The 21,477-nt window shown below is 43.5% G+C and overlaps 1 protein-coding gene across 5 annotated transcripts in view; it reads left to right on the top strand.

The window, feature by feature from the left end:
- Positions 1-21,477, top strand: part of SARNP (SAP domain containing ribonucleoprotein) — a 145,047-nt gene that overhangs the window by 76,237 nt on the left and 47,333 nt on the right. For 2 of the 5 annotated variants that reach the window (XM_015405909.1, XM_015405907.1), the window contains 2 exons: positions 2,363-2,452; positions 6,668-8,293. In XM_015405909.1, the coding sequence (XP_015261395.1) occupies positions 2,363-2,452; positions 6,668-6,709 (132 nt within the window). In that variant the 3' untranslated portion in view covers positions 6,710-8,293. Of the gene's footprint in view, positions 1-2,362; positions 2,453-6,667; positions 8,294-10,257; positions 10,901-15,355; positions 15,416-21,477 lie in introns of those variants that run through there. The other 3 variants (XR_001482354.1, XR_001482353.1, XM_015405908.1) reach the window with 3 other exon arrangements.

Here is a 21,477-nt window from a genome sequence, read left to right as displayed (position 1 = left end):
TGGCCAGGTCCTCACAGTCAAGGAAGGGAACCAACTGCCGCGCCAGCCGCAGGTGGTAAAAGGCTGACTTAGCAGTGGCCGCCACCTGGGCCTCCATCGTTAAGGAGGAATCCAGGAGCACACCCAGACTCCTAACCTCCTGTATGGGCACCAATGGTACCCCACCGAAGGTCGGAAGAGGATGCCCCAACTCTCGACCGGTCCGACACAGGCCAAGGACCTCCATCTTTGCCAGGTTTAGTTTCAACCGACTCAGTCTGAGCCAACCAGCCACGGCTTGCAACGCCCGTGCTAGGTCATCGGGACCGGAGTCCGACTGGTCGCCCAACATCAGATAGAGCTGGGTGTCATCAGCATATTGATTATAGACTAGAATGTAAATATGTCATATTTTATGTCACTCTCAACAACTCTAGAAGCTAGGTTAGGCTGAGGGATAGTGAATAACCAAAGTTTACCCAGTGAACTTTATGGCAGAGTGGAATTTGAACCTGGGTCTCCTAGCCCTGTTCTGCATTCTAATCCTTTACACTGTACCAAAGTAATAATGCTCTGCCTCTTTATACTTATGAGTTCTGACAACCCGTGCAGAGTTAAGCATACTCTTAATTAAGATGGAACAATTCACACCAACTGCTTGGTTTCTTGTACACTTCTTTTGTACATGGTACTGGACACAGAAAGTTAGATCCAGTACCCATTTTCTATTGTGGAAGTGCACTTCTGGGAGGAAGCTTTGCCCGTTCTTCCCAACCAATACAACTCCCCCCACACACACACACTATATTCAGAATTCTTCTTAGGAGTCCCCTGAAACCTGTGGACAGCATTGCAAAATGCATGGAGGGGTTCCACCTGAAGGGATTGGTAATGTTTAATCCAGTCCAGGGTATTTGCATGACTTTGTTTTGATTTTCTCTGTTAGCTATTATATGTATGTATAGATATTTTACATTTTGTTTAGTCTGAGCCAGCATGACTGCAAATGCAAGAACATGAATTTATTTCTATATTGTATTTCTACCTATTAGGGTTGGTCTGTTGCATTCAACTTCAGGCGTTGTTTTAGAGTGAGGAAATTGTTAGCTTTCTCTTTTAAAGCAATGGTGTCAAGGTGGTATTGATCATTGCAGTGGATATTTGGTGATCCTAGGTTGGGTGGTGACGTTGAACAGTACTCAGCATCTTACTGGCTTATAGGCAAAATTTAAAGTGCTAGTTTTGACCCATAAAGCGTTTATAGTAAGTTGCCTGTTATAAATCAACCATGTAATTTGTCATTCATCTGGTGTGTGTAGCATTTGAGTCAGGCAAGCTGCACCCTCCCATACCCCACTACAGATACAGGTATAATGCTTCATGTGTCTGTTGTGGTCCTTTAAATCAGGAGAGATAGTGCTGCTTCTTGTGTCCAAGAAAGATACAGCACAGTGATGTCAAAATGTTTGCACTCTGTCTTCTCTTTCGTATTTGCTCTAAAGGATGACAGGTTCTGTAACTCTTGGGGAAAAAGAGAGAAAAGGAATGCACACATGCAGACATCATAGTGTTTCTCCAGGTAGAAAGAGCCAGATGTCATTCCCAGCTTTTAATGGCCAAGACGTGCCACAACAACAGGAGTGAAGTGAGGAGCAGCAGGGGAGAGAAAAGGAAGAAGTAGTCGTCAAGTGTTTAAAGTGACTGGAGAAAAGTGTTTCTTGACAAAAATAATTTGTGGGGCTATATAGGTAGGTAGGTACATTACTTTTAGCCACCTCTCCAGATAACTGTTTGATGTAACCAGCTTAGAACAACTGCATGATAGAACAATAAAAAATAAACTTAAAATTTAATCAAAAAGCAGCAATAAAAACAGTTAAAGCGATTTAAAACTAGTTGAAGCTGTAGTAAAAACCAGATACAACTATAATTCACCAAGACATAAATATCACCAGCATAAAATCCATTATAAGCAGGGCCAGTTAAAGAGACTATAGCAGAAACAGGCAGATAAAAATCAGTTGTATATGAATATGTAATTATGTATGTATGAGATATGTAATGTACACATGCATTACATATCAGGAGAATACCAAAGAAGGCACAGCCTTTGGGCAACTCTGAACATAGGAAAATAAAATAGAGAGATCTGGCTTGCTTTACATCACAGACTTAATAGATGTATAGTCTCTCTGGAAGTTGATAGCAGTTTATTATTTAGGTAAGCATCTGGTTCTGAGAGCTAACTACCTATGCAGTCTTGTAAAACGGACTTCCGCTAAATGACATTGTAAGACGTGGAGAGAGCAAAGAAAGAAAGTGAATCAGCAATTAAATGGATCTCACAAACAACTGAATTTTTTTTCCCCATCTTTTTTAATAGACTGAAGATGATGAGAAGCTCAAAAAGAGAAAGGAGAGATTTGGTATTGTAACAAGCTCAGCCGGGGCAGGAACCACAGAGGACACAGAGGTAAAGATGGGGGATATTCTGTTTTTATAATGGTCTGAGTAGCAGTTAGGAATGTTTTCCACAAATTGTTAAGAATGCCAAGCACTCCACAAGATGGTACTGTCTCTCTTTTCTGCACTTCTCGTCCCCTACCCTGTGACTTCGCTCACCTTCTGGGTCCCTAAATGGGCCTCGGTGGCCATACAGATATTCCATCTATGATGACAATGAAAATTGCTGCTTTTTGTCTCCAAAGGCGATATATCAGGTCACTGTTGCCTCAGTGCTAGTTATTTATTTATATTTTATCACTGTCTTAATTTTTATCATGTGGGATTTATGTCCTATCCTCATGAGTAGAGTAGACCTACAAGTTAGCTTCATGGCTGAACTAATTTGAATCTGGGTCAGCAAACACAGCTTTCTTTCCATTAATTTGGATGGGTGGGTGAGAGAGTGTAGAAGAAGTAGGTAATGTTACTCTGGATGTATGGTTTACTTGATTTGGTCCTAAGTAACACTCAAGACCTAGTGAGAGATGTAAAAGTGATTGCACCGCTTGGGAACAGTGATCATAATGTTGTTGAGTTCAACATTTATATAAATAGGGAATTGGCCAAAAAGACTCACACAACCCCTTTTAACTTTAAAAGGGGTAATTTCTCTGATATGAGAGGACATGTGGGGAGGAAACTGAAAGGAAAAGTAGAAAGGGTCAAAACCATTGGGGAAGCTTGGAAACTATTTAAAACAACGATCCTAGAAGCGCAAAAAAAAATATTCCGCAGGTTAGGAAAGGCACAAACAGGTATAGGAAAAAGCCTGCATGGTTAACAAACAAAGTAATGGAAGCTGTAAAAGGTAAAAAGTATTCCTTTAAGCAGTGGAAAGCTAGTCACAGTGAGGCTGATAAAACGGAACACAGGCTATGGCAAATAAAATGCAAGTCTGTGGTCAGGCAGGCAAAAAGGGAATATAAGGAGCATATGACAAAAAACGTAAAAACCAACAATAAAACTTTCTTCAAATACATTAGAAGCAGGAAACCAGCCAGGGAGGCAGTGGGGCCCTTGGATGACCAAGGGGTAAAAGGAGTACTGAAGGATGATAGGGAAATGGCTGAGAAGCTAAATGCCTTTTTTGCCTCTGTCTTCACTGTGGAAGATGAGAAGTGCTTGCCCACTCCAGAACCGCTGATTTCGGGAGGGGTGTTGAAAGACCTGAGTCAGATTGAGGTGACGAGCAGGGCCAGCTCAAATTGTTTTTGTGCCCTAGGCGAGGCTGCCCTGTGGTGCCCCTCAGCGCAGATGCCAACCTCCAGGTGGGGCCTGGAGATCTCCCAGCTGGCCACCTCTTGGGGCTCCCTCAAAGTCCCCAGGCAAGCAGAGGGGTGCATGCTGTGGGGCAAAAGGGTCAGCTGAAGTCCAAGTGGGGTGTGGGGAATAAGGAGGGTCGAAAAGGAAGGCCTGAAGACACCGGCAACGGGCCATCGGCTATTCTCAGCTGCCCCAAAAGGCCCATCCTGCAGGGAAGCGGGGAGCGAGCTGTTGCCCTGACTTTGCAGCCTCCCCACTGGGTCCCCTGCACCCCTCTTACCTGGAAACAGGTCACCTGGGCGCTCTGCTCCTCGTCGAGGCTCTTCAGCTGCCTGTGCAGCAAGTCGCCGCCGCCGCAGAGGGCCTCAATCTCAGCCGAGTGGGCTGGCAGCTGGAGCCGGTACACACAGCTTCCTGGTTGCAGCCAGCCAGCTGGGCCACCAAGGCGATCTTGGAGCGGTACCATTCCTCGGCCATGGTGCAGCGTCTTCTCAGCGTCCTGGGTGCAGCACTCGTGCAGCTGTCCGCGGCCTGCAGGTCTGGCGCAGGTGGTCGTGCTCAGCCTCTAGGCACGCCTGCTCGCCCCGCTCAGCCTACAGCAGCACCTGCAGGCTGCGCGCCTCTTGCTGGTAGAGCTGGGGCCAGCGCGGTGGGGGGTGCTCCTCATGGCACAGGGTCTCCAGCTCCAGCAGCAGTGCCCAGCTTCGTGGCAGTTCCTCACAGGCCAGTCTGAGAGGTGCCATTGCCACCGAGGAAGCTGCTGCGGCAGCTGGCGGTGCTCAGGGGCGGGGGACGTGGGGCTGGCTGGCTGGGGACGCAGCTGCCTCGATGGCAGAGCAGGGAAGAGCAGTGGCTCCCTGAACTGGCGGCGCTCACCTTGCACTCCCCTTTCGCCCCCCCCATGCGACGTGGCTGGGAGCAATGGCGCATGGGCTTTTGGCGGGGGGGCACAGTTCCGCGCCCCATCCAGGGCCAGCTGCCCCATCCATGGCCCGGCGCTCGAGGCGAATGCCTAGTTCGCCTAGTGGGTGAGCCAGCCCTGCTGACGAGAGAGGAGGTCCTAAAACTGATAGAGAACTCAAAAACTGATAAATCACCAGGCCCAGATGGCATACATCCGAGAGTTCTGAAAGAACTCAAATGTGAACTTGTGGATCTCCTGACAAAAATATGTAATCTTTCCTTAAAATCTGCCTCCATTCCTGAGGACTGGAAGGTAGCAAATGTCACTCCCATCTTTAAAAAGGGTTCCAGAGGAGATCCGGGAAATTACAGGCCAGTCAGTCTGACGTCGATACCGGGTAAATTGGTGGAAACCATTATTAAGGAAAGAATTAGTAGGCACATAGATGAACAAAACCTATTGAGGCAGACTCAGCATGGGTTCTTTAAGGGAAGATCTTGTCTCACTAACCTGTTAATGTTCTTTGAGGGGGTGAACAAACATGTGGACAAGGGGGATCCAATAGATATTGTTTACCTTGACTTTCAGAAAGCTTTTGATAAAGTTCCTCATCAAAGGCTCCTAAGTAAGCTCAAAAATCATGGGATAAAAGGACCTGATCCAACATTGGCGTCTCTTATGTTCTTATGTTCTTACTATCTCCTTCCAAGGCAGCTAAAAAGCTCCTTACTGAAACTATTGGCAGGGGAGAAGGAGTGATAGTTTTTCACTGTCTTTGATTTAAATTTGTAAAATCTGTATTATTGAGCTCGAATCATTTCTTTACATTTGCTATGAGTTTCATCTTAGAACTGTAATAGTGCTAGCACTTGAAAGGATCACAAAACAGTAGAACTAGAATCTAACATTGCTTTCCTTCTTATTGAGTATTTTCCTCATTTTTGTAAATAATTTTTTGAGCAATCAGTTACTGCTTTTGTAAGCTTTTACAACCCAACTGGTTATCTCGTTGTGGGTCTTCTGGTTCATCATTCTGAACAATTTATCACAAACTAATTTTAGTTAGATCCTTGTTTTCCAACACGTTAGTTCTTTGTGTACGCATGCTTATTGTGATTGGTATTGAGCCATAGTCCCTGACACAGGAGGATTTCTTGCTGTGGGTTGATGTTTCCTCTGAAAGAGAAGCAATATTCGGGTATCTGAACCCCATTCCTTGAATGAATCCTGGGTAGTACAGACAGGAAGTTTATTTTCTTAGCATCTTGTATAGGGTTCAGATATGGCCTGGTGCTTTTTGTTTTTGCCAGATGTTGTGCAAGCACTGCTCTACAAACTGAAGTAGTAGCTGTAGAATGATCCCCCTGTTCAGTTTGAGTGAAGGGGGTGTTTGGGCTCTGGTCTGAGGGATTCCATGCTTTTCCGTTAGGTCACTTGGAGACTGCCTGAAACAAAAAGGTCTTTTTCTCGTATTGTGTATGCTGAACGGCACCTTTCCCCTGGAGATTCTTGATTAGGACTTCTGTTACCCCCCAAGCTATTTATCCTGGTAAAAATTAAGATTTATATGCCCCTGGTGTATTGACTTAGAGGCATATCTCAGAGACGCATGAGTATATTTAATGCATTTGACTGTGTCCCTCTCACTTTCCCCATGAATAGAAGAGTGTTAACCCTTTGGCCTTTTACATTTCCCACCTCCCCATTGCCTGGAAGGCTTTCCAGGCCTCTAAAGTGGTCATTGTTCCTAGCATAGCGCTCTTGTATAACCCAGCAAGATGAAGCAACCACCAGGCCACCATATCTTGAGCTTTTACAATTTAATTTCTTACTCTGGTTGGAGGCCCAGTTGCAGATGTGGTGACCTTTGTGAAATGTGATATGAAAAATACTTTCCTGAACTAACAGTGTGGCACTCATTGTAGATCCTCTAGCTTCCCATGTGCTAAAACACACGCTCACAGTTTGCCATTCCCTTTTGTCTTATTTCACCTTTCTTTTAATTCCTATTTGCAGGCAAAGAAAAGAAAAAGAGCAGAACGTTTTGGCCTCGTCTGATCCTCGTCTTAGTGCTTACCTGTTTGGGGTGTGTCTTTTACGCATTCTTGTTCTGCATACCTAATAAGAAATACAGGTTTCTTCCTCACAGAGATGTTGGCTTTGCATTTTAAAATTAGCAGTTCAATTGTGCCCTTCCCCTTTGGACTTGTACATGAAACATGTTTTGGAGTATAGAATAAAGGTGTCCTTTTTGAGTATGCAACAGTTTGAATTCTCTGTCATCTTCTCTGATCAGCCACTTGTATTCAGTGTATGCCTGTGTAAAGAGGCGTGTAAAAATCTCCAACTTATTTCTCCTCTTTTGTACAGGTAGAAACTACTACATAAAATAAAAAATAATCACTGAGTATGGAAGTAGAATGAATATGAAGATTTCTGATGCATCATTAGCTCGAATTGAAGTTAGCCAACAGTATTTAAATCAGGCACAGCCTGTACCCATCCTTATAATTTTCCTTACACATTCATTTCTTAATTCATTTTTCCTATTGCCTATGGCTAAGTACTAGCCTTCTTCTTTCTCCCTTCCACCGTTTTTATGTTCAAAACCAAAGGACTTCTTTTCTTGGGTTCTGCCACAAGTTCACTTACACTGGGTCTTATGAAGTAGTATCTCAGGTCTGTCATAGGGTCTTGTATAGTGACCAGATAAACTATAAGCCATGCTTTTTGTACCTTATGCAGCTGTCTGTATACTAAAGGATATTTTTGGCCCACAGAATGGGATTAATTTAATGACTGTGCATGGCTGTAGTTTAAAGCAGCCCAGGATGAAGAAAGCTAATGGATTTAGTAACCAGTGATAGCCAGACTGTCAGAGATGCTTTGTGTGTATGTAAAATGCCATCAAGTCATAGCTGACTCATGGTGGCCCCATAGGATTTTCAAGGCAAGAGACTAACAGAGGTGGTCTAGTGACCCTGGAATTTCTTGGTAGTCTCCCATCTAAATACTAACCAGGGCTGACCAGAGGTGCTTTATTGCTATTGCTAATGGTATTTTAGAAGGCTTGAGGAAGTTTTTGTCTTTCATTTTTACTTGCCATAAAATGAAAGAATTTCCTTTTTCCGAAGAAGTAGTTTGAGATCACTATAAGAATGATAACCATGGAATAAATTATTGTAATATGAAATGTTGTTCAGAGTTTCTTTTAAGCATCTTAGCTTAATTTTCAAATTATATTTTTCTTATTTCTTCCATGATTCTGGTGCCATTTGGAAAAAGCTAAAGCTTACATTTGCATTATTGTTGTTTATATTTAATATAGTGAGTTGGGGTAAGCATCTCATATTGTTGCATCTCATTTACTACAAGGGACTTTAAGTTATACATAATTCAACAAAATAGACTTAAATAGGGAAATGTTAAGGATTTAGATGACGATGGTGGCAGAAGAACAGAAATCTATTCTTTTTGAATTACGTATTAGGTACATGTAACTTCAACCTGGTCAGTTTATGTAGACCAACCACATGCCGTGAACCTGGATGGCTCATACTATCTGAACTTATCAGGTCTTGAAAGCTAAGCAGGGTTGACCCTGGTTAGTATTTGGATGAGAGACCACCAAGGAGGTCCATGGTTGCTGTGTAGAGCTAGGCAATGGCAAACCACCTCTGAACATCTCTTGCCTCAAAAACTCTAAGGGGTCGCAATAAGTCTGCTGCAATTTGATGGCACCTTCAACCACCAGACCAAACACTGTTTAGCTAATATTACAGATACATTTCACCCTCTAAAATCTTCTGCATACCAAAGGTATGCTTTCTTGCTGCTCCTGGTTTTTAGACTGTCATTGGTTGGATTTTAGTCTGAGTTGGTTCTGTTTCGGCTCTAATCTGTTTTCTGTAAGGATTGAAATTTCTTCCTTGTTTATCACACAGTTTCTGTATATGGAGTAGGCTAAACACAGCTATGAATGATGATTAGCTGTGTTTTTAATTTTATATGTTATGTATATTTCAGCTGTGTGCATTTAATTAGCTATTCCAAAGTGTTATACTCTGCTTTATTCATACCATCTTAGAGCAATACGCTAATTTGCCACTAGATCCAGGGGTCATCTGATATCAGTTTAACACCCCAACTTCTAAAAATGCATATTCTTAACTTTATTCTGATTTTATTTTGTATGTTGATTTTTATATGTGTTTTCTCTTATCAAATGTCGGTGGTTTAGTTACTTGCTTGAGATGTTTTGTAGTGTATTTTGAAACCAGAACTGCCTTTTGTTCTTGGTTTCATAATAAAACTGCTTCTTCAAGGCAATACTTGTACCTGCCTCTTTGATGGACAAGGGTACCAGATGTGTCTTTTTGTGCTTTAATCCGATGATGAGCACATAAAGTCACAAAGGGAACTGAACTGTTAAGTATACCAATAATGACTATGTCTGCCTTGTGCTTGAACTTAGATAATCCTCCACACGATATTTTACTTTAAACACCTCACCATATTTTATACAGTTACAGGATTTCTTTTATACATTATGGTGTTTTTTGTTAATGAAGTTTGCTCCAAAGGGGGAAGGAGCAAAGAAGGGGAGCAAATGGATGCACCAGGTATGGAACTCAGCCCTGGTGAGGCAGAACAGTAGCTACTGGGAGAACTTATTCTCTCTTAAATATATATCCATTAAAGGTAAAGGTTCCCTTGCTCAAAAGCCAGTCGAGTCCGACTCTAGGGTTGCGGTGCTCATCTCCATTTCAAAGCCGAAGAGCCAGCACTGTCCGAAGACGTTTCCGTGGTCATGTGGCCGACATGACTAAACACCAAGGCACACGGAACGCTGTTACCTTCCGACTGAAGTGGGTACCTATTTATCTACTTGCAATTTCTTGCTTTCGAACTGCTAGGTTGGCAGGAGATATATCCATACCCCTGGCCATATGTATAAAGATAAAAAGGAATATTCATTAAAGCGTTTGAGGAGCTACTCAGGTTCCTACAGATCATGAAGAGAAATTCAGTTACAGCTGAATAATTATGTAAATAGCTATATTCACAATAAAATTTAACTGATGTTGCGGATCTGATCTTGTCCTTGCTATATAGCTGGCTGTGAAAAAGACCCTTGAAGAATCTCGGTCTTCAGTGCCTTTATCATCATACATTTTTCTTTTATAGTCTGGTTTTGCAGTCATGAAGCGAAGGCCCAGGGTGAATACATGTATGTACATGTAATCATGTCCTTTTATTTCAGTTTAATTTATTGCAGATAATGACTGCCTCCTGGTTCTATATTTAAGCATGCTTGAATATTCATTCTTACTACTCATTAACCACTTTGATGGTTGACTATGAAAGGACGATTAAGATGACCTGATCCACATTAAGTAATTCTGAGCACCCTTAATTTGTCTAAGGGACATATGGAGTCCTTGACAATGGTTCCTCACATTCCTATCCATGTTAGAAGTCCATCTTACTGTTTGGTATTTGGAAGAATTTTACTTCACTTAATAAATAGGCTTTGGTCTGCAAAGGAAGCTTGATATTTTGGTGGCGTTTTTCATTTTAGCTTGTCTTTGCTTTGTATTTCACAGGAGCATTGTCAATGGAGCTGAAAATCACTGTCGAGAAAGAGGCTAGAAAAATGCATCTTATTTGGACAACTGAGATAATCAGAAATCAGAAAATAACTTTTCTAGAGTATCTCAAATTTTTGACATTTTTGTAGATAGGATCCAAGAGTTCTGCAGCCTACTAGAACGTATATAACTACACCTCAGCCTTGCCATCTGTTTAAGAATAGTGTAGCTACTCTTTCTTTTTTAGGATTAATTTTTATCCAGGGGTAATTACACCAGTTAAAGTTAAATTAATGTTGGTTATTCTGCAGAACTGCTGATTATGAATTATTGTAAGTCAGTATGAGGAGATTCTTTGTTTCATTGACTGACACTTACAGACATAGAGATTGACAAGAACATGTTGTTGTTTTTCTCCCTACCTGTTGGTCTGTTATATCCCAAGCAAAGGACTATATTTAGTCACTACCTGTTGCCAGTGCCAAGAATAACTTTGTCAAGAGAGCTATAAAGGGTCATGTAGACAGAAGCAGCATAATTGCTGCAGTCTAAGGTAGCTGGTACTGGAAGAGAAAGGTAAGTATATACTCAGAAAGATATGAAACCAATTGATTTAAGGTTGGATTGGGGGAATCTTACTGTTAATGGGCAAAACGTATATTTCTCTACAGTGTTCTTGTTCAAATGTTTAAAATAAAAATGTTTTCCAGATATATTCCTTCTGTCAAATCCATTGTATTTTCTGGCTCAGGTACTGATACGATCATAAATCCTTTTGTCCACTTGCTTTCCTTATCCGGGCACCTTTACCCATTGTCTGTGCTCCTAGGGGGTAACTGCTAGTTAGGATTTCTTACCCTTGCCTTGTGCCACTCCTGTAGTGGGGGAAGGCTTTTATTAGGACACTATCTTTTAAAAGGTATTCATTCCCTCTTATTCGGTGGGAGGGGGGAATCATTCTAATCAAACTGTGTTTAAAACACTACCTAATTTATTTTTCCTCTCTAAGCTGGGGGCCGCTCGTGACTAATTTGAGCTGAATAGGCAGATAGAAAAAGCAGCGGGCATACAATGAGTGGTGGAAAGTGTGGGAAAACGAGCGAAAGAAAGGGATGGCCAAGCCTTGCAGCGTGAGAGCTCTGGAAGACCGTGTAGCACCCAAATTCAGCATGAAGTCACTTTTCAACAGTAGACGCTTGCACTCTAAATGCAAGTAGAACTATAGGTCAGGAAGGGGAAGATGGAAATTTGTGTTAGGCATGCACAATGTAAGTGGGATAAGGAGGGGGGAGAAGGGATACCATGTGTGCGTGTGTGTGCGTGCATCCCTTCACAAAGAAATACAAACACATGTTCTTCCCAATTGCAGTGTCCTCTACTCCCCAGTGGCCTTTTGCCCCTGAGCCCTCTGTGGGTGGGTTTGAAAAATCTCCTGTTTAAATTCAGGAAAATAACAAAACAAAGGGGGAGAGAGCTTGGAAGTGTGTGCCAGTGAGGAGTTAATAAAGAGAAATGTGTTCTCTTCCCTGCCCCCCAGTCCTGCTGCTCTTTTAAATATTTATAGAGACACAGCAAAATTTTATTTCTAGAGGCGGGCAAATCAACTGACCTCTCACCTGAAGCTTTGACCTTTGAAACTCTAATTATTCCCCCTCTGCTAGGGGAGGGGCTAGAAGGGATTGGCCAGTTTCTGGCCAGCTGTGAGGTGAATTGCTTCCTTGTGCTCTGAGCTGTAATTTCTCTATAATGTCAGTTGCTTTCCTCTTTGCCTCTTTGTGAATAGCAAGAGCTAGAACAGTGACAGAATCTTAAATCTTATTCCCAGAAATCTCAGGTTCCTCCTAAAATTAGCCATGCCATACTCTCTTCATTGCTTGATGCACTTCAACAAATCAGAGAGATGGTGTTTTTGTACTGGTGTCACTTATCAAGAAGATGCTGTTATTAACTAATGTATGATGCTGCAGCACTTACCTTTAAGGAATGAGGAGTAGCAATAGTGTAAGAGAATCATTAAGTACTTTCTACATGAATGAAGTAGAAGCAGAGGTCTTGATAGCATCCTTTAGAGCATTGGTTCTCAACCTTCCTAACGCCGCGACCCTTTAATACAGTTCCTCATGTTGTGGTGACCCCCAACCATAAAATTATTTTCGTTGCTACTTCATAACTGTAATTTTGCTACTGTTATGAATCGTAATATAAATATCTGATATGCAGGATGTATTTTCATTGTTACAAATTGAACATAATTAAAGCATAGTGATTAATCACAAAAACAAAGAGATGCGATTTGGTGAGACTTGGGAGCCCTATCCTAAGACCATCGAAAATTTGTGTTTTCCGATGGTCTTAGGCGACCCCTGCGAAAGGGTTGTTCGACCCCCAAAGGGGGCGCGTCCCACAGGTTGAGAACCGCTGCTTTAGAGTTACAGCCATACTTGCATGGCAACATCCTGACAACCTGCCTAAAATTTTAGGAAGAATTTTAGTTCACTGTCGTGAAGCCAAATCTGCTTTAGATACCCTCTGTAAGGAAGAATGAAATCCTTGCACTTGGATCTATGTCTTTCCATTGTTAAACACTGAAGGAGGGTCTTGTGGGATGTTCTGCAAGGGCTTGGCTTGTGTGAGGGGGAAGGCTTTTATTGTAGTGGCTTTAAACAAAACAATTCCAAAAACAACATCAGGGAAGGCTGAAGCTGAATACCATTGTGCTATTACTGGTCTGTAGAGAAATAGAGATAAATGCCTTGCAAGCTTTCCTCTGGCAACTTTTATCTGCTGATAACAAGATTGATGGAAGCCAGTCATCATCTCTAGCTTAGAATTTTAATTACTGTGGATATTTGCATGAAGGCAGACTTGTGAGGAAGCAGTAAAAAGAGCTGGATCAGAGGCCTACATTATGTCATAGCTGACACGAGGTTTTGGCCCTGGTGTGTGGGTGGTCATCTACAGTAGGGGCAACCAATATATGCCTGTCCTAATTTCTCCAGCTTCTGCTCAGAATTTATACCCTACTCCCCCCCCCATACTTTCTCCCTCTGAATTAGGTCAGCCACTGACCAAGCAGAAGCAGGTGATGCAGACGTGACTAGAACAATAGCAATTGCTCATTAAACTTTTGCCTTCTTTCTTCAAAACAAACACATCCAAGCAGAAACTTTTCAGTGGTGATGGTCTTGCTCTCCCCTTACTACATACATTCCTCCAAGTGAGGGGTGTGCAGTATATTCCAGAGTCCCTTGTGTAACTACAGATAGCTGCCTTGGCTCTACTTTTCTCTGGGAGTGCATTACATTGTGAAAAGCATGCCAGGGAGAGGGATACATAAGCAGTATGGAGTGATGGTACTGGAGCTAGCAGCTTTAGGAACACGGAGTTTGTTCTTCATAATGTCCAAGGCTGTCTATATCCGTTGCTAAACATGTTGGCTTTAATCTAGAAGAGTGTATGGAGAAAGCTGGTTGATGTGATTTGGTAACTGTCTTTTGACAGTTTGATTTAGCAAAATCATTTTTCCAGCTTGGCGCTCATGATGGATTTTATGACACTTATTCACAAAAGATGGTAAAACCAAAAAGGTGTGTAACAGCATTTTTCATTCATCCAACTTCTTGTAGACAAGGATGGATTGTAGCTAGCTGAAGTTCACTGGATCACAGTGGGCAGTTTTCATGAAACAGTCCCTACAGTCAGGAGTTGCAAGCAAGGTGTTAAACAACACACAGCCCTGAGTTAACTTGTCCCGGAAATAATACTAACATGCATGTCTGAAAGTGATCCTAAAGTTTAGCAGCTCCAACTGAATAATCCCATGGCAAGTTGAGTCTAGCCTGCCGGCTGTGTATTCCATCACTGGAGTGTGAGTACCAATCCCTAGCATACTAACTAAATATTTTAAAAGAGTTCATCTTACTTTATCTGAGTTCTCCCTGCCCACTTCTAAAATACACAAGGTATAGTGCATAATTTTACATGAAGCCTCTTTTTGGGGGGGGGGCGGAATCTAGCTGTATTTGAAATGGGGAGTAACAGGCTTAAACAAGTTTGAACAAGCTGCTTTTGCTTTCAATTCATACAGCATTCTAGAGGTAATGTATCTTAAAGAGCAAGGCTGTAGTGGAGGATATAACATGGGAGGATGATGGAACTAGGAATAAGGAAGCCAAAAGGTTTATAAAATTATGCATGGGGTGGACAGAATTGACAAAGAGAAATCTTTCTCCCTCTCCCAAAATCCTAGAACTCAACAATACGAAATACTAATTTACATAGAGAGTGATTAAAATGTGGAATTCGCTGCCAGAGGATGTAGTGATGGCCACAGAAATAAACAGCTTTAAAAGGGGAATAGATCAATTCATGGGGGGATAAGTCTATCAATGGCTACTAGCCATGGTGACTGAGGGGAACCTCCACATTCAGAGGCACTAAGCCTCTGAATCCCAGAGCCAGAAGGCAACATCAGGGGAAGGCCTCAGCCTCTATGCCCTGTTGTTGGCCCTCCAGAGGAATTGGTTGGCCACCATATGAGACAGGATACTGGACTGTTGGTCTGATCTGGCAGGGCTCTTCTTATGTTCTTATTTAATGTGACAAGTCATCCAAGTGCCTAGAAGGCAACCAGATTTTTAGAGTCCAAGGCTTGGATGTTCGGTAGTGTGATTAGAGCTGTGTTGCATAAACGGCATAAACAGCAATTTTCCTGCCTAACTCTTCTTGCTGCAATCTCTTTTGACTCTTGAAAATGTGACTCCATGGGTCAGTGTACCCCAAGAAACACTGTGGGACTTGAATGGGGGGTTGCAATGAGTGGGGAGCAATCAACGAAAATCACCCTCCCCCTTTTCTGCAAGTGGAAGTAACTAGGGTGAATAAAAAGTAAATAGGACAAATGAAAAAAGTGGTTAGAATGTAAGCCCATATCCTTATCTATTCAGAGCAGGAGATGATTAAACTGGTGAGATGCTGAAGTAGAATATGTATATGCTAAAACATCTGTCTCTTTAAGGAATGGATGAAGGTTTTGGAATCTATGCTATGTTCCCTTTGCCTAAAATTTAATGTTTTCACCCACTAATCTCTCATACTTGAATTCTTCTCTGAGAACCTACTTTGGCAGAAGTTGGACTGCTGTTCTGGGGCTGGATGTGGATTTCAACAAACAAGATCCCTCACTAAGGTGATGAAAGCTTTGCCATAAAAATTTTCCCTATTTTTTTACTCTGGTTTTTATATATTATTTAGATTATATTCTGTAGTGTGGGGAAAAGAGGTTAACTTGTAAAAACAAAACTGACAGGATAAAAAAAAACATACCTTATCAAATCCCAACAAAACAGAGGTGCTACTGGTGGGGGAAGGTCTGACCCACATAATGGGTCGGGATGGGGTTGCGCTCCCCAGGGGTCATTTCATAGAAAAAGAGGTGCAGGGGCTCATTAGCATAACTTATTTGCATATGCCACACCCCCTGACATCACCGGAAGTGTGTCAGAAGGCAACACCCACCACTCAGGCTCCACTGGACTGTTTTGGATTACTAGCTATGGGGGGGGGGACGTGCAGATCTGTCCTCACAGAGGAGGGAGAGCTTGTACCTGAATAAAACTTGGTCTTAAAGGTGCCACTGGACTGTTTTGGATTGCTAGCTACTGGGGGGATGCGCAGATCTGCCCTGACAGAGGAGGGAAAGCTTGTACCTGAAGGCGGGCCTGTGGGGTGGGGCTCTGCAACTTGCCTGGCTGCTTCTTGCTCCTTGTGGCCCAACTGAGGGCTGCTGGGAGCAGGGGGCAGGGCTTCTTGCATGTGCCTGCCCCCTGGGCTCCTTACTGCTGGAGCTCCACTCCTGTGCGCTCCCACAGGAAATGACCCGACACTCCCCCTAAATGACCAGGTTTGTAGCTTGGGGTACTCCTGGACCCAGGCCTTCTGTCAGATAAACAAATGGCACTGGTAACTAGGGGTGCCTTTCAGCAGTTTTGACTGGCGAGCCAGCTGCAGCCTTTCCTGGACAGAAAAGATCTTGCCACTTTGGTACATGCCTAGATTAGATTTCTGTAATGCACTCTATGTGAGGCTGCCCTTGAATACTGTCCAGAAGACTGTCCAGTTTGTACAGAATGCTGTGGCCAGGGTGTAGACTGGAGTTGGTTGTTGGCACTAAATCACTCCAGTCTTGTTCCAACTACACTGGCTTCCAATTTGCTTCTGGGATCAATTCAAGGTGCTGGACTAGATGGACCTTTCATGCCCTGTATGGTCTGAGACCAACATACCTTAAGAAAAGCCTTCTGCTGTACAAACCTACCTGCTCGCTCTGGTAATCCTCAGAGGCTAGATGGTAGGCAGCCTGAGAGAGGGCCTTCTCTTATTGTGGCACCAAAACTTCGGAATTCCCTTTCCAAGAGCTTAATCTGTCTCCCTCTATCGGTGTCTTTCGCCAGCAGTGAAGACTTTTATGTTTCATCTGGTATATCCAATAATGGTTATCAGCCTTCCCAACTAATAAAGTGTGTATCAACAAGAAATCAAGCCAATATTTTATGTATTTTAAGGTCTTGCTTTCTCATCAGCTTCTCTCCAGTTGTCCTGAAGCTGCTGCATGCCAATCAATATCTGTGGCCAGGAATATGATCTGCCATCTTCCATTCAGGATAATAGCGGAAGTCCTCAGTGCTCTTTTAGCTTGTTCATAACTGTTTGAATTGAATTATTTATTTCCTGTTGCTCTCCTCTTCACAGATTATCCCCACTGCTGCTCTCCTTTTGTTAACTGCCATGGAATCAATATGTTCCTTGTACACAGCTCATGCCTAGCAATATATTCTGATAGGTCTTCACAGTTTTATCCTCACGTTGGTGGCCTGAATCCTTAGAAAAAATGTGAAGCCCTAACAAAGAAATTTTAAGGCAGATGCAGGCTTTATAGTATCACTTCTGCTCAGATACAGGTGGCATTGAGAATGGAAGATTTGTCATACCATGAATCTTCCTTCTTGGTGGTCCAGGGCTGGGGCAGTCTACTTCTGAGAGAAGCTCTTCTCTCCAGACAGGCAGGGTTGGCAGTCTTTGTGCGATTCCTAGGGGGAGGGGCTCCTCTCTAAACCCATTCTGGTCCACAAGCAGTAAAGATCCCTCTACAACAATTACACAGCCTGTAAGAGGCTCTGTCCCATGGTTGAAACACCATGCAGGAAACCTGCCATGAACTGTTATAAACCCTATTGGTGACACCCTTCCTAGAGGCTATCATCGTGTTAATAGCCTTATCGGGTTATCTTATTTCTTTGAGTTGTGACCACTCAGCCTTCAAACTATGAGGCTTAGTAACCCAGGCTGAGGGTGAGAGATATCCCTCTGTTGAAGAAAACTTTTCCTGATTGGGAGATGCCAGGTCTCCTTGATAGACAGCCCTAGAAGGTTCTGGAACCATGGCCTCCTTGGCCAGAAGGAAGCAACCAGCACTACTTCTGCCGTGAGAACCATGATTCTCTGAATCACTCTGGGTATTAGTTGCACTGGAGAAAAAGCGTACAGCAGCAGATTTGGCCAGTCGCAGCTTAAGGCATCTTACCCCTATGACCTGCAGGAGACCTTGTTCTTGAGACCAACCAGGGCACTTGGAAGTTTTGTTCCGTTGAAAACAAGTCCACTTCCACCTCACCAAATCTGTGACATATCTGCTGGAAAATTGCCTTGTTCAGCATCCATTCTGCTTGATTTAGTCATCCAACTGAACCAGCCCACTAATCTGTTGTTCTGTCCTGCTAAGTCAAAAGCCTTGATCAACTTCAGATAGGTCTCTGCCCACCACATCATCAGCTTTGCCTCTTCATGAAGCGATTTGGATTTGGTACCCCCCTGATGGTTGATGTAGGATTTGGCTGCCATATTGCCAATGTGAACAATGACAAGTTGTGCTGTCAGGAGATCTTGGAAGGACCCTAACCCTAGCCTTATAGCCCTGATGTTTCATGAGGACTCTTCCTGAGACAAAATGCCTTGAGTGGACCTTCCAGCCAGAAAGGCTGGTGTCCAAAGTCATCATCATCCTTTTCAGTTCCCAAAGCGGGTTCCCTCCAGGAACGTGGAAGGATTTGTCCACCATTGTAGATCCTGTGATAGGAAAACTTTAACCTGAACGGAGTCTATAATGACCCCTAAATGCAGAACCCTTCGAGATGGGTATAAGTTGTTTTTCTCCCAGTTGGTAATGAACCAGTGATTCTGGAGACATGATACTGTCTTACGTACAACCTCCATCCCCTGTAGGTGAAATGGGGACCTGATCAAATGTTGTCCAAAAAAGGGAATATGGACATTCCCTGGGTTCTCAAGTGTACTATCAATGAGACCAAGACTTTGGTTCCATTTTGAGGCCAAAGGCAAGAACTCCAAACTGAAATTGGAGACGGTTGTAAGAAAGGCACAGAACCTCTACTGCAGAGCTGTCAGACATAAGGCCCAGGGGCACCAGCCCATCCGGAGCTCTTATGTGGCCCACAAGCAACTGGTGCAAGGGAGAGAACAGAAGACTGCTCGGGGAGGGAGTGGGTGAAGCCACTCTTATTGCGGCTTCAGCGTGGCAGAACAACCTGATCTGCAGCAGTCAAGCAGCGTGGGAGTGTCTGCCCAGTGCTGCACTGCTGGCTCTCCAATTTGGCTATGTGGCGTTTCCTCTGTACCCCCTCCCAGCCCATGGGGCCTTGCAGTGAGGATACAACAATTCGGAGCTTACCAGCTCCTGTGCTTTATACCTGGTACCTGGCATTTCAACAGTTATGTCAGATCCGGCCCTCATAACAAATGAGTTCGACACCTCTGGTCTAATGTGATTCCTGGATTGGGATATGCAAATACGCCTCTGAGAGATCTATTGAAGCCAGAAATCTCCCTTAGAATGGACAACTATGGACTTGAGGGTTTCCATCCTGAACCTCTCCTTTGTTATCTCCTGTTGAGCCACTTAAGGTCTATAATGGCCCTCACTTCCCCATTCTATTTTGGGGACTATAAAAAGAACTGAGTAAACCCCCAAGGATTTTTGACTCTTTGGTACTGGCTCTGTTGCCCCGATATCTGAGAAATGTTGAATGTCCTTGAGGAGAAGACGTTTTGTGGACAACAATTTCTTGGTACTTGAAGAAATCTGTTCGCTCCAGAGAGTAACCATTTGCCAATGTGTCTAAAACCCACTTGTCACCTATGATGATTTCCTATGTGCTGCAAAATATTGACGACAACCTCCTATCTTTGGTGAGTCTGAATCTCTGAGATAGTCATGCCAAAGAGCTCTATTTTAGACCCTTTGGATTCTGACCTTGTGTTCTGGGGGAGAAGGAACTATTTCCATCTGAGTGTTTGGGTTGCCTACTCCCTTAGAACTGATTAGGTGAACGAAAAGTAAAGGTACGCTTGGGTTCACAAAAGGAGAAGCGTTTCTTGTCCAAGGGAGGCCTTCTTGAAATATCAGCATCAGTCTTACAAATGGCTTAGTCCTATCAATATAGAAGAAGAAGAGATTGGATTTATACCCCGCCCTTCACTTGGAGTCTCAGAGCGGCTTACAAACTCCTTTCCCTTCCCCTCCCCACAATAAACACCCTGTGAGGTGGGTGGGGCTGAGAAAACTCTGACACAAACTGCTCTTTTTCAAGGACAGCTGAGCCAGAGCTTGTGACTGACCCAAGGTCATATCAGCAGGTGCAAGCGGAAGAGTGGGGAATCAAACCCGGTTCTCCCAGATTAGAGTCCGCACACTTAACCACTACACCAAACTGGCTGTCAGGGCCCTCTTAATGTCCAAAAAGTGCCACTCCTACTCCTAGGGGGTGTTTTGGAACTAGAGCAGAAGGAAGGAAGAACTAATCCTTCCAACCTACGAAGGCCAAATTTACCTTTGGGATAAAGGCCAGCTCTGGACAGAGCACTACTCCATGTTATGGAACATGCAAAGCTCTTTGCCCACTGGGAGAGCTTTGAATTCTGACACCCTCCTGGCCACTGTGATACTAACCAGAAAAATGGTTTTAAAGGTGAGTTCCTTGAACAAGCAAGTGGCCATGGGCTCTAATGGAGGCTTGGAGAGAGCCTTAAGTTCAAGCTCCAAGTAGAGAAGCGATGTGCCTGAGGTGGGTTAGTCAAGGAAGTACCCCTTAGAAAACCTCTTAACGTGAGGGTGATGAAGGATGGAGATGCAGTTAAGACAGACTCTGCTGCATGTAGCCTACCCAGTGTGCCTCTATAGGCCGCTTGGAGGGCCTGAGCTCTCTGATGTGGCAGCCACCGATGCTCCTTTGAGAGCAACTGGGGAAGCTCCCGGCCCAAGGGCTGGAGACCCCTGTGGCTGGAAAGATCTGGTTAGCAAGAGAGGGGGGAGGAATCCCCACTGCTTTTCACTCCTCCCAGAGGATTCTGCTGCCAAGAGCCTGAAGGAGGAGGAGGGGGAGCAAGGTCCTTCCCACTCCCTGGAAGGTCTGTTCACCAAGGAAGAAAGATAGAAGGCAAGAAATAAAACTAGAATGAAGAGAAAAAACAAAGCCTAATTTGGAATCATGGCACTCTAAATGGAGCGTAAGCCGACAATTACTGTCTGCCTTCAGGCAGGGCCAAAGACTGGGTTTAGAAAGAGAAGCCCTTCCCTCTAGGAATTGCAGAAAGATTGGCGACCCTGCCTGTCAGGAGGGAGGAGCTTCTCTCAGAAGTAGACTGCCCCACCCTGGACCACTGAAGAATTTGTCTTGAGCATGGGAGACCCTATATAAAATCTTTGTGTCTAAAAAGAAAGCTTATCAAATGAGAGAGAGCACAAATGGAACAGAGTGGGAATTCAGGACAGAAAGGAATGTTGAAGTTTTTCTTTTCAAGAATTGTGAGTTTGTAGGCAGCAGCTCACTGAACTGATATTTATGTACCTCCTATAGTTGTTTGTAGGCACTTCTACAAATACTAAATTAGAGGGATACTGCAGCTGTGGAAAGAGTTGCAGGGAAAGTTAACGCTATAGAAGTAATTAGGGGTAGGAAAAAATTAAATTGACATGCTATACTAGACAGAAGGTCCATATATCCAACATTCTGTCTCTATTGGTGGCTAACCAGGTGCTTTTTGGACATTTGCAAGCAGGGAATGGTGATAAGAGCTCTCAGCTGCTATTTGCGCAAGAATCTGGTAACTAGAGAGGTGCTAGCTCTGAACACTTGGTTAGTAAGTCAGGACTTTGTTATT

This window comes from Gekko japonicus, unplaced genomic scaffold, assembly GCF_001447785.1.
Source record: "Gekko japonicus isolate JY-2015 unplaced genomic scaffold, Gekko_japonicus_V1.1 scaffold246, whole genome shotgun sequence".
Taxonomy (NCBI): Eukaryota; Metazoa; Chordata; class Lepidosauria; order Squamata; family Gekkonidae; genus Gekko; species Gekko japonicus.
The sequence above is the reverse complement of the archived record's forward strand: the minus strand, read 5'-3'. Positions and strand labels throughout refer to the sequence as shown.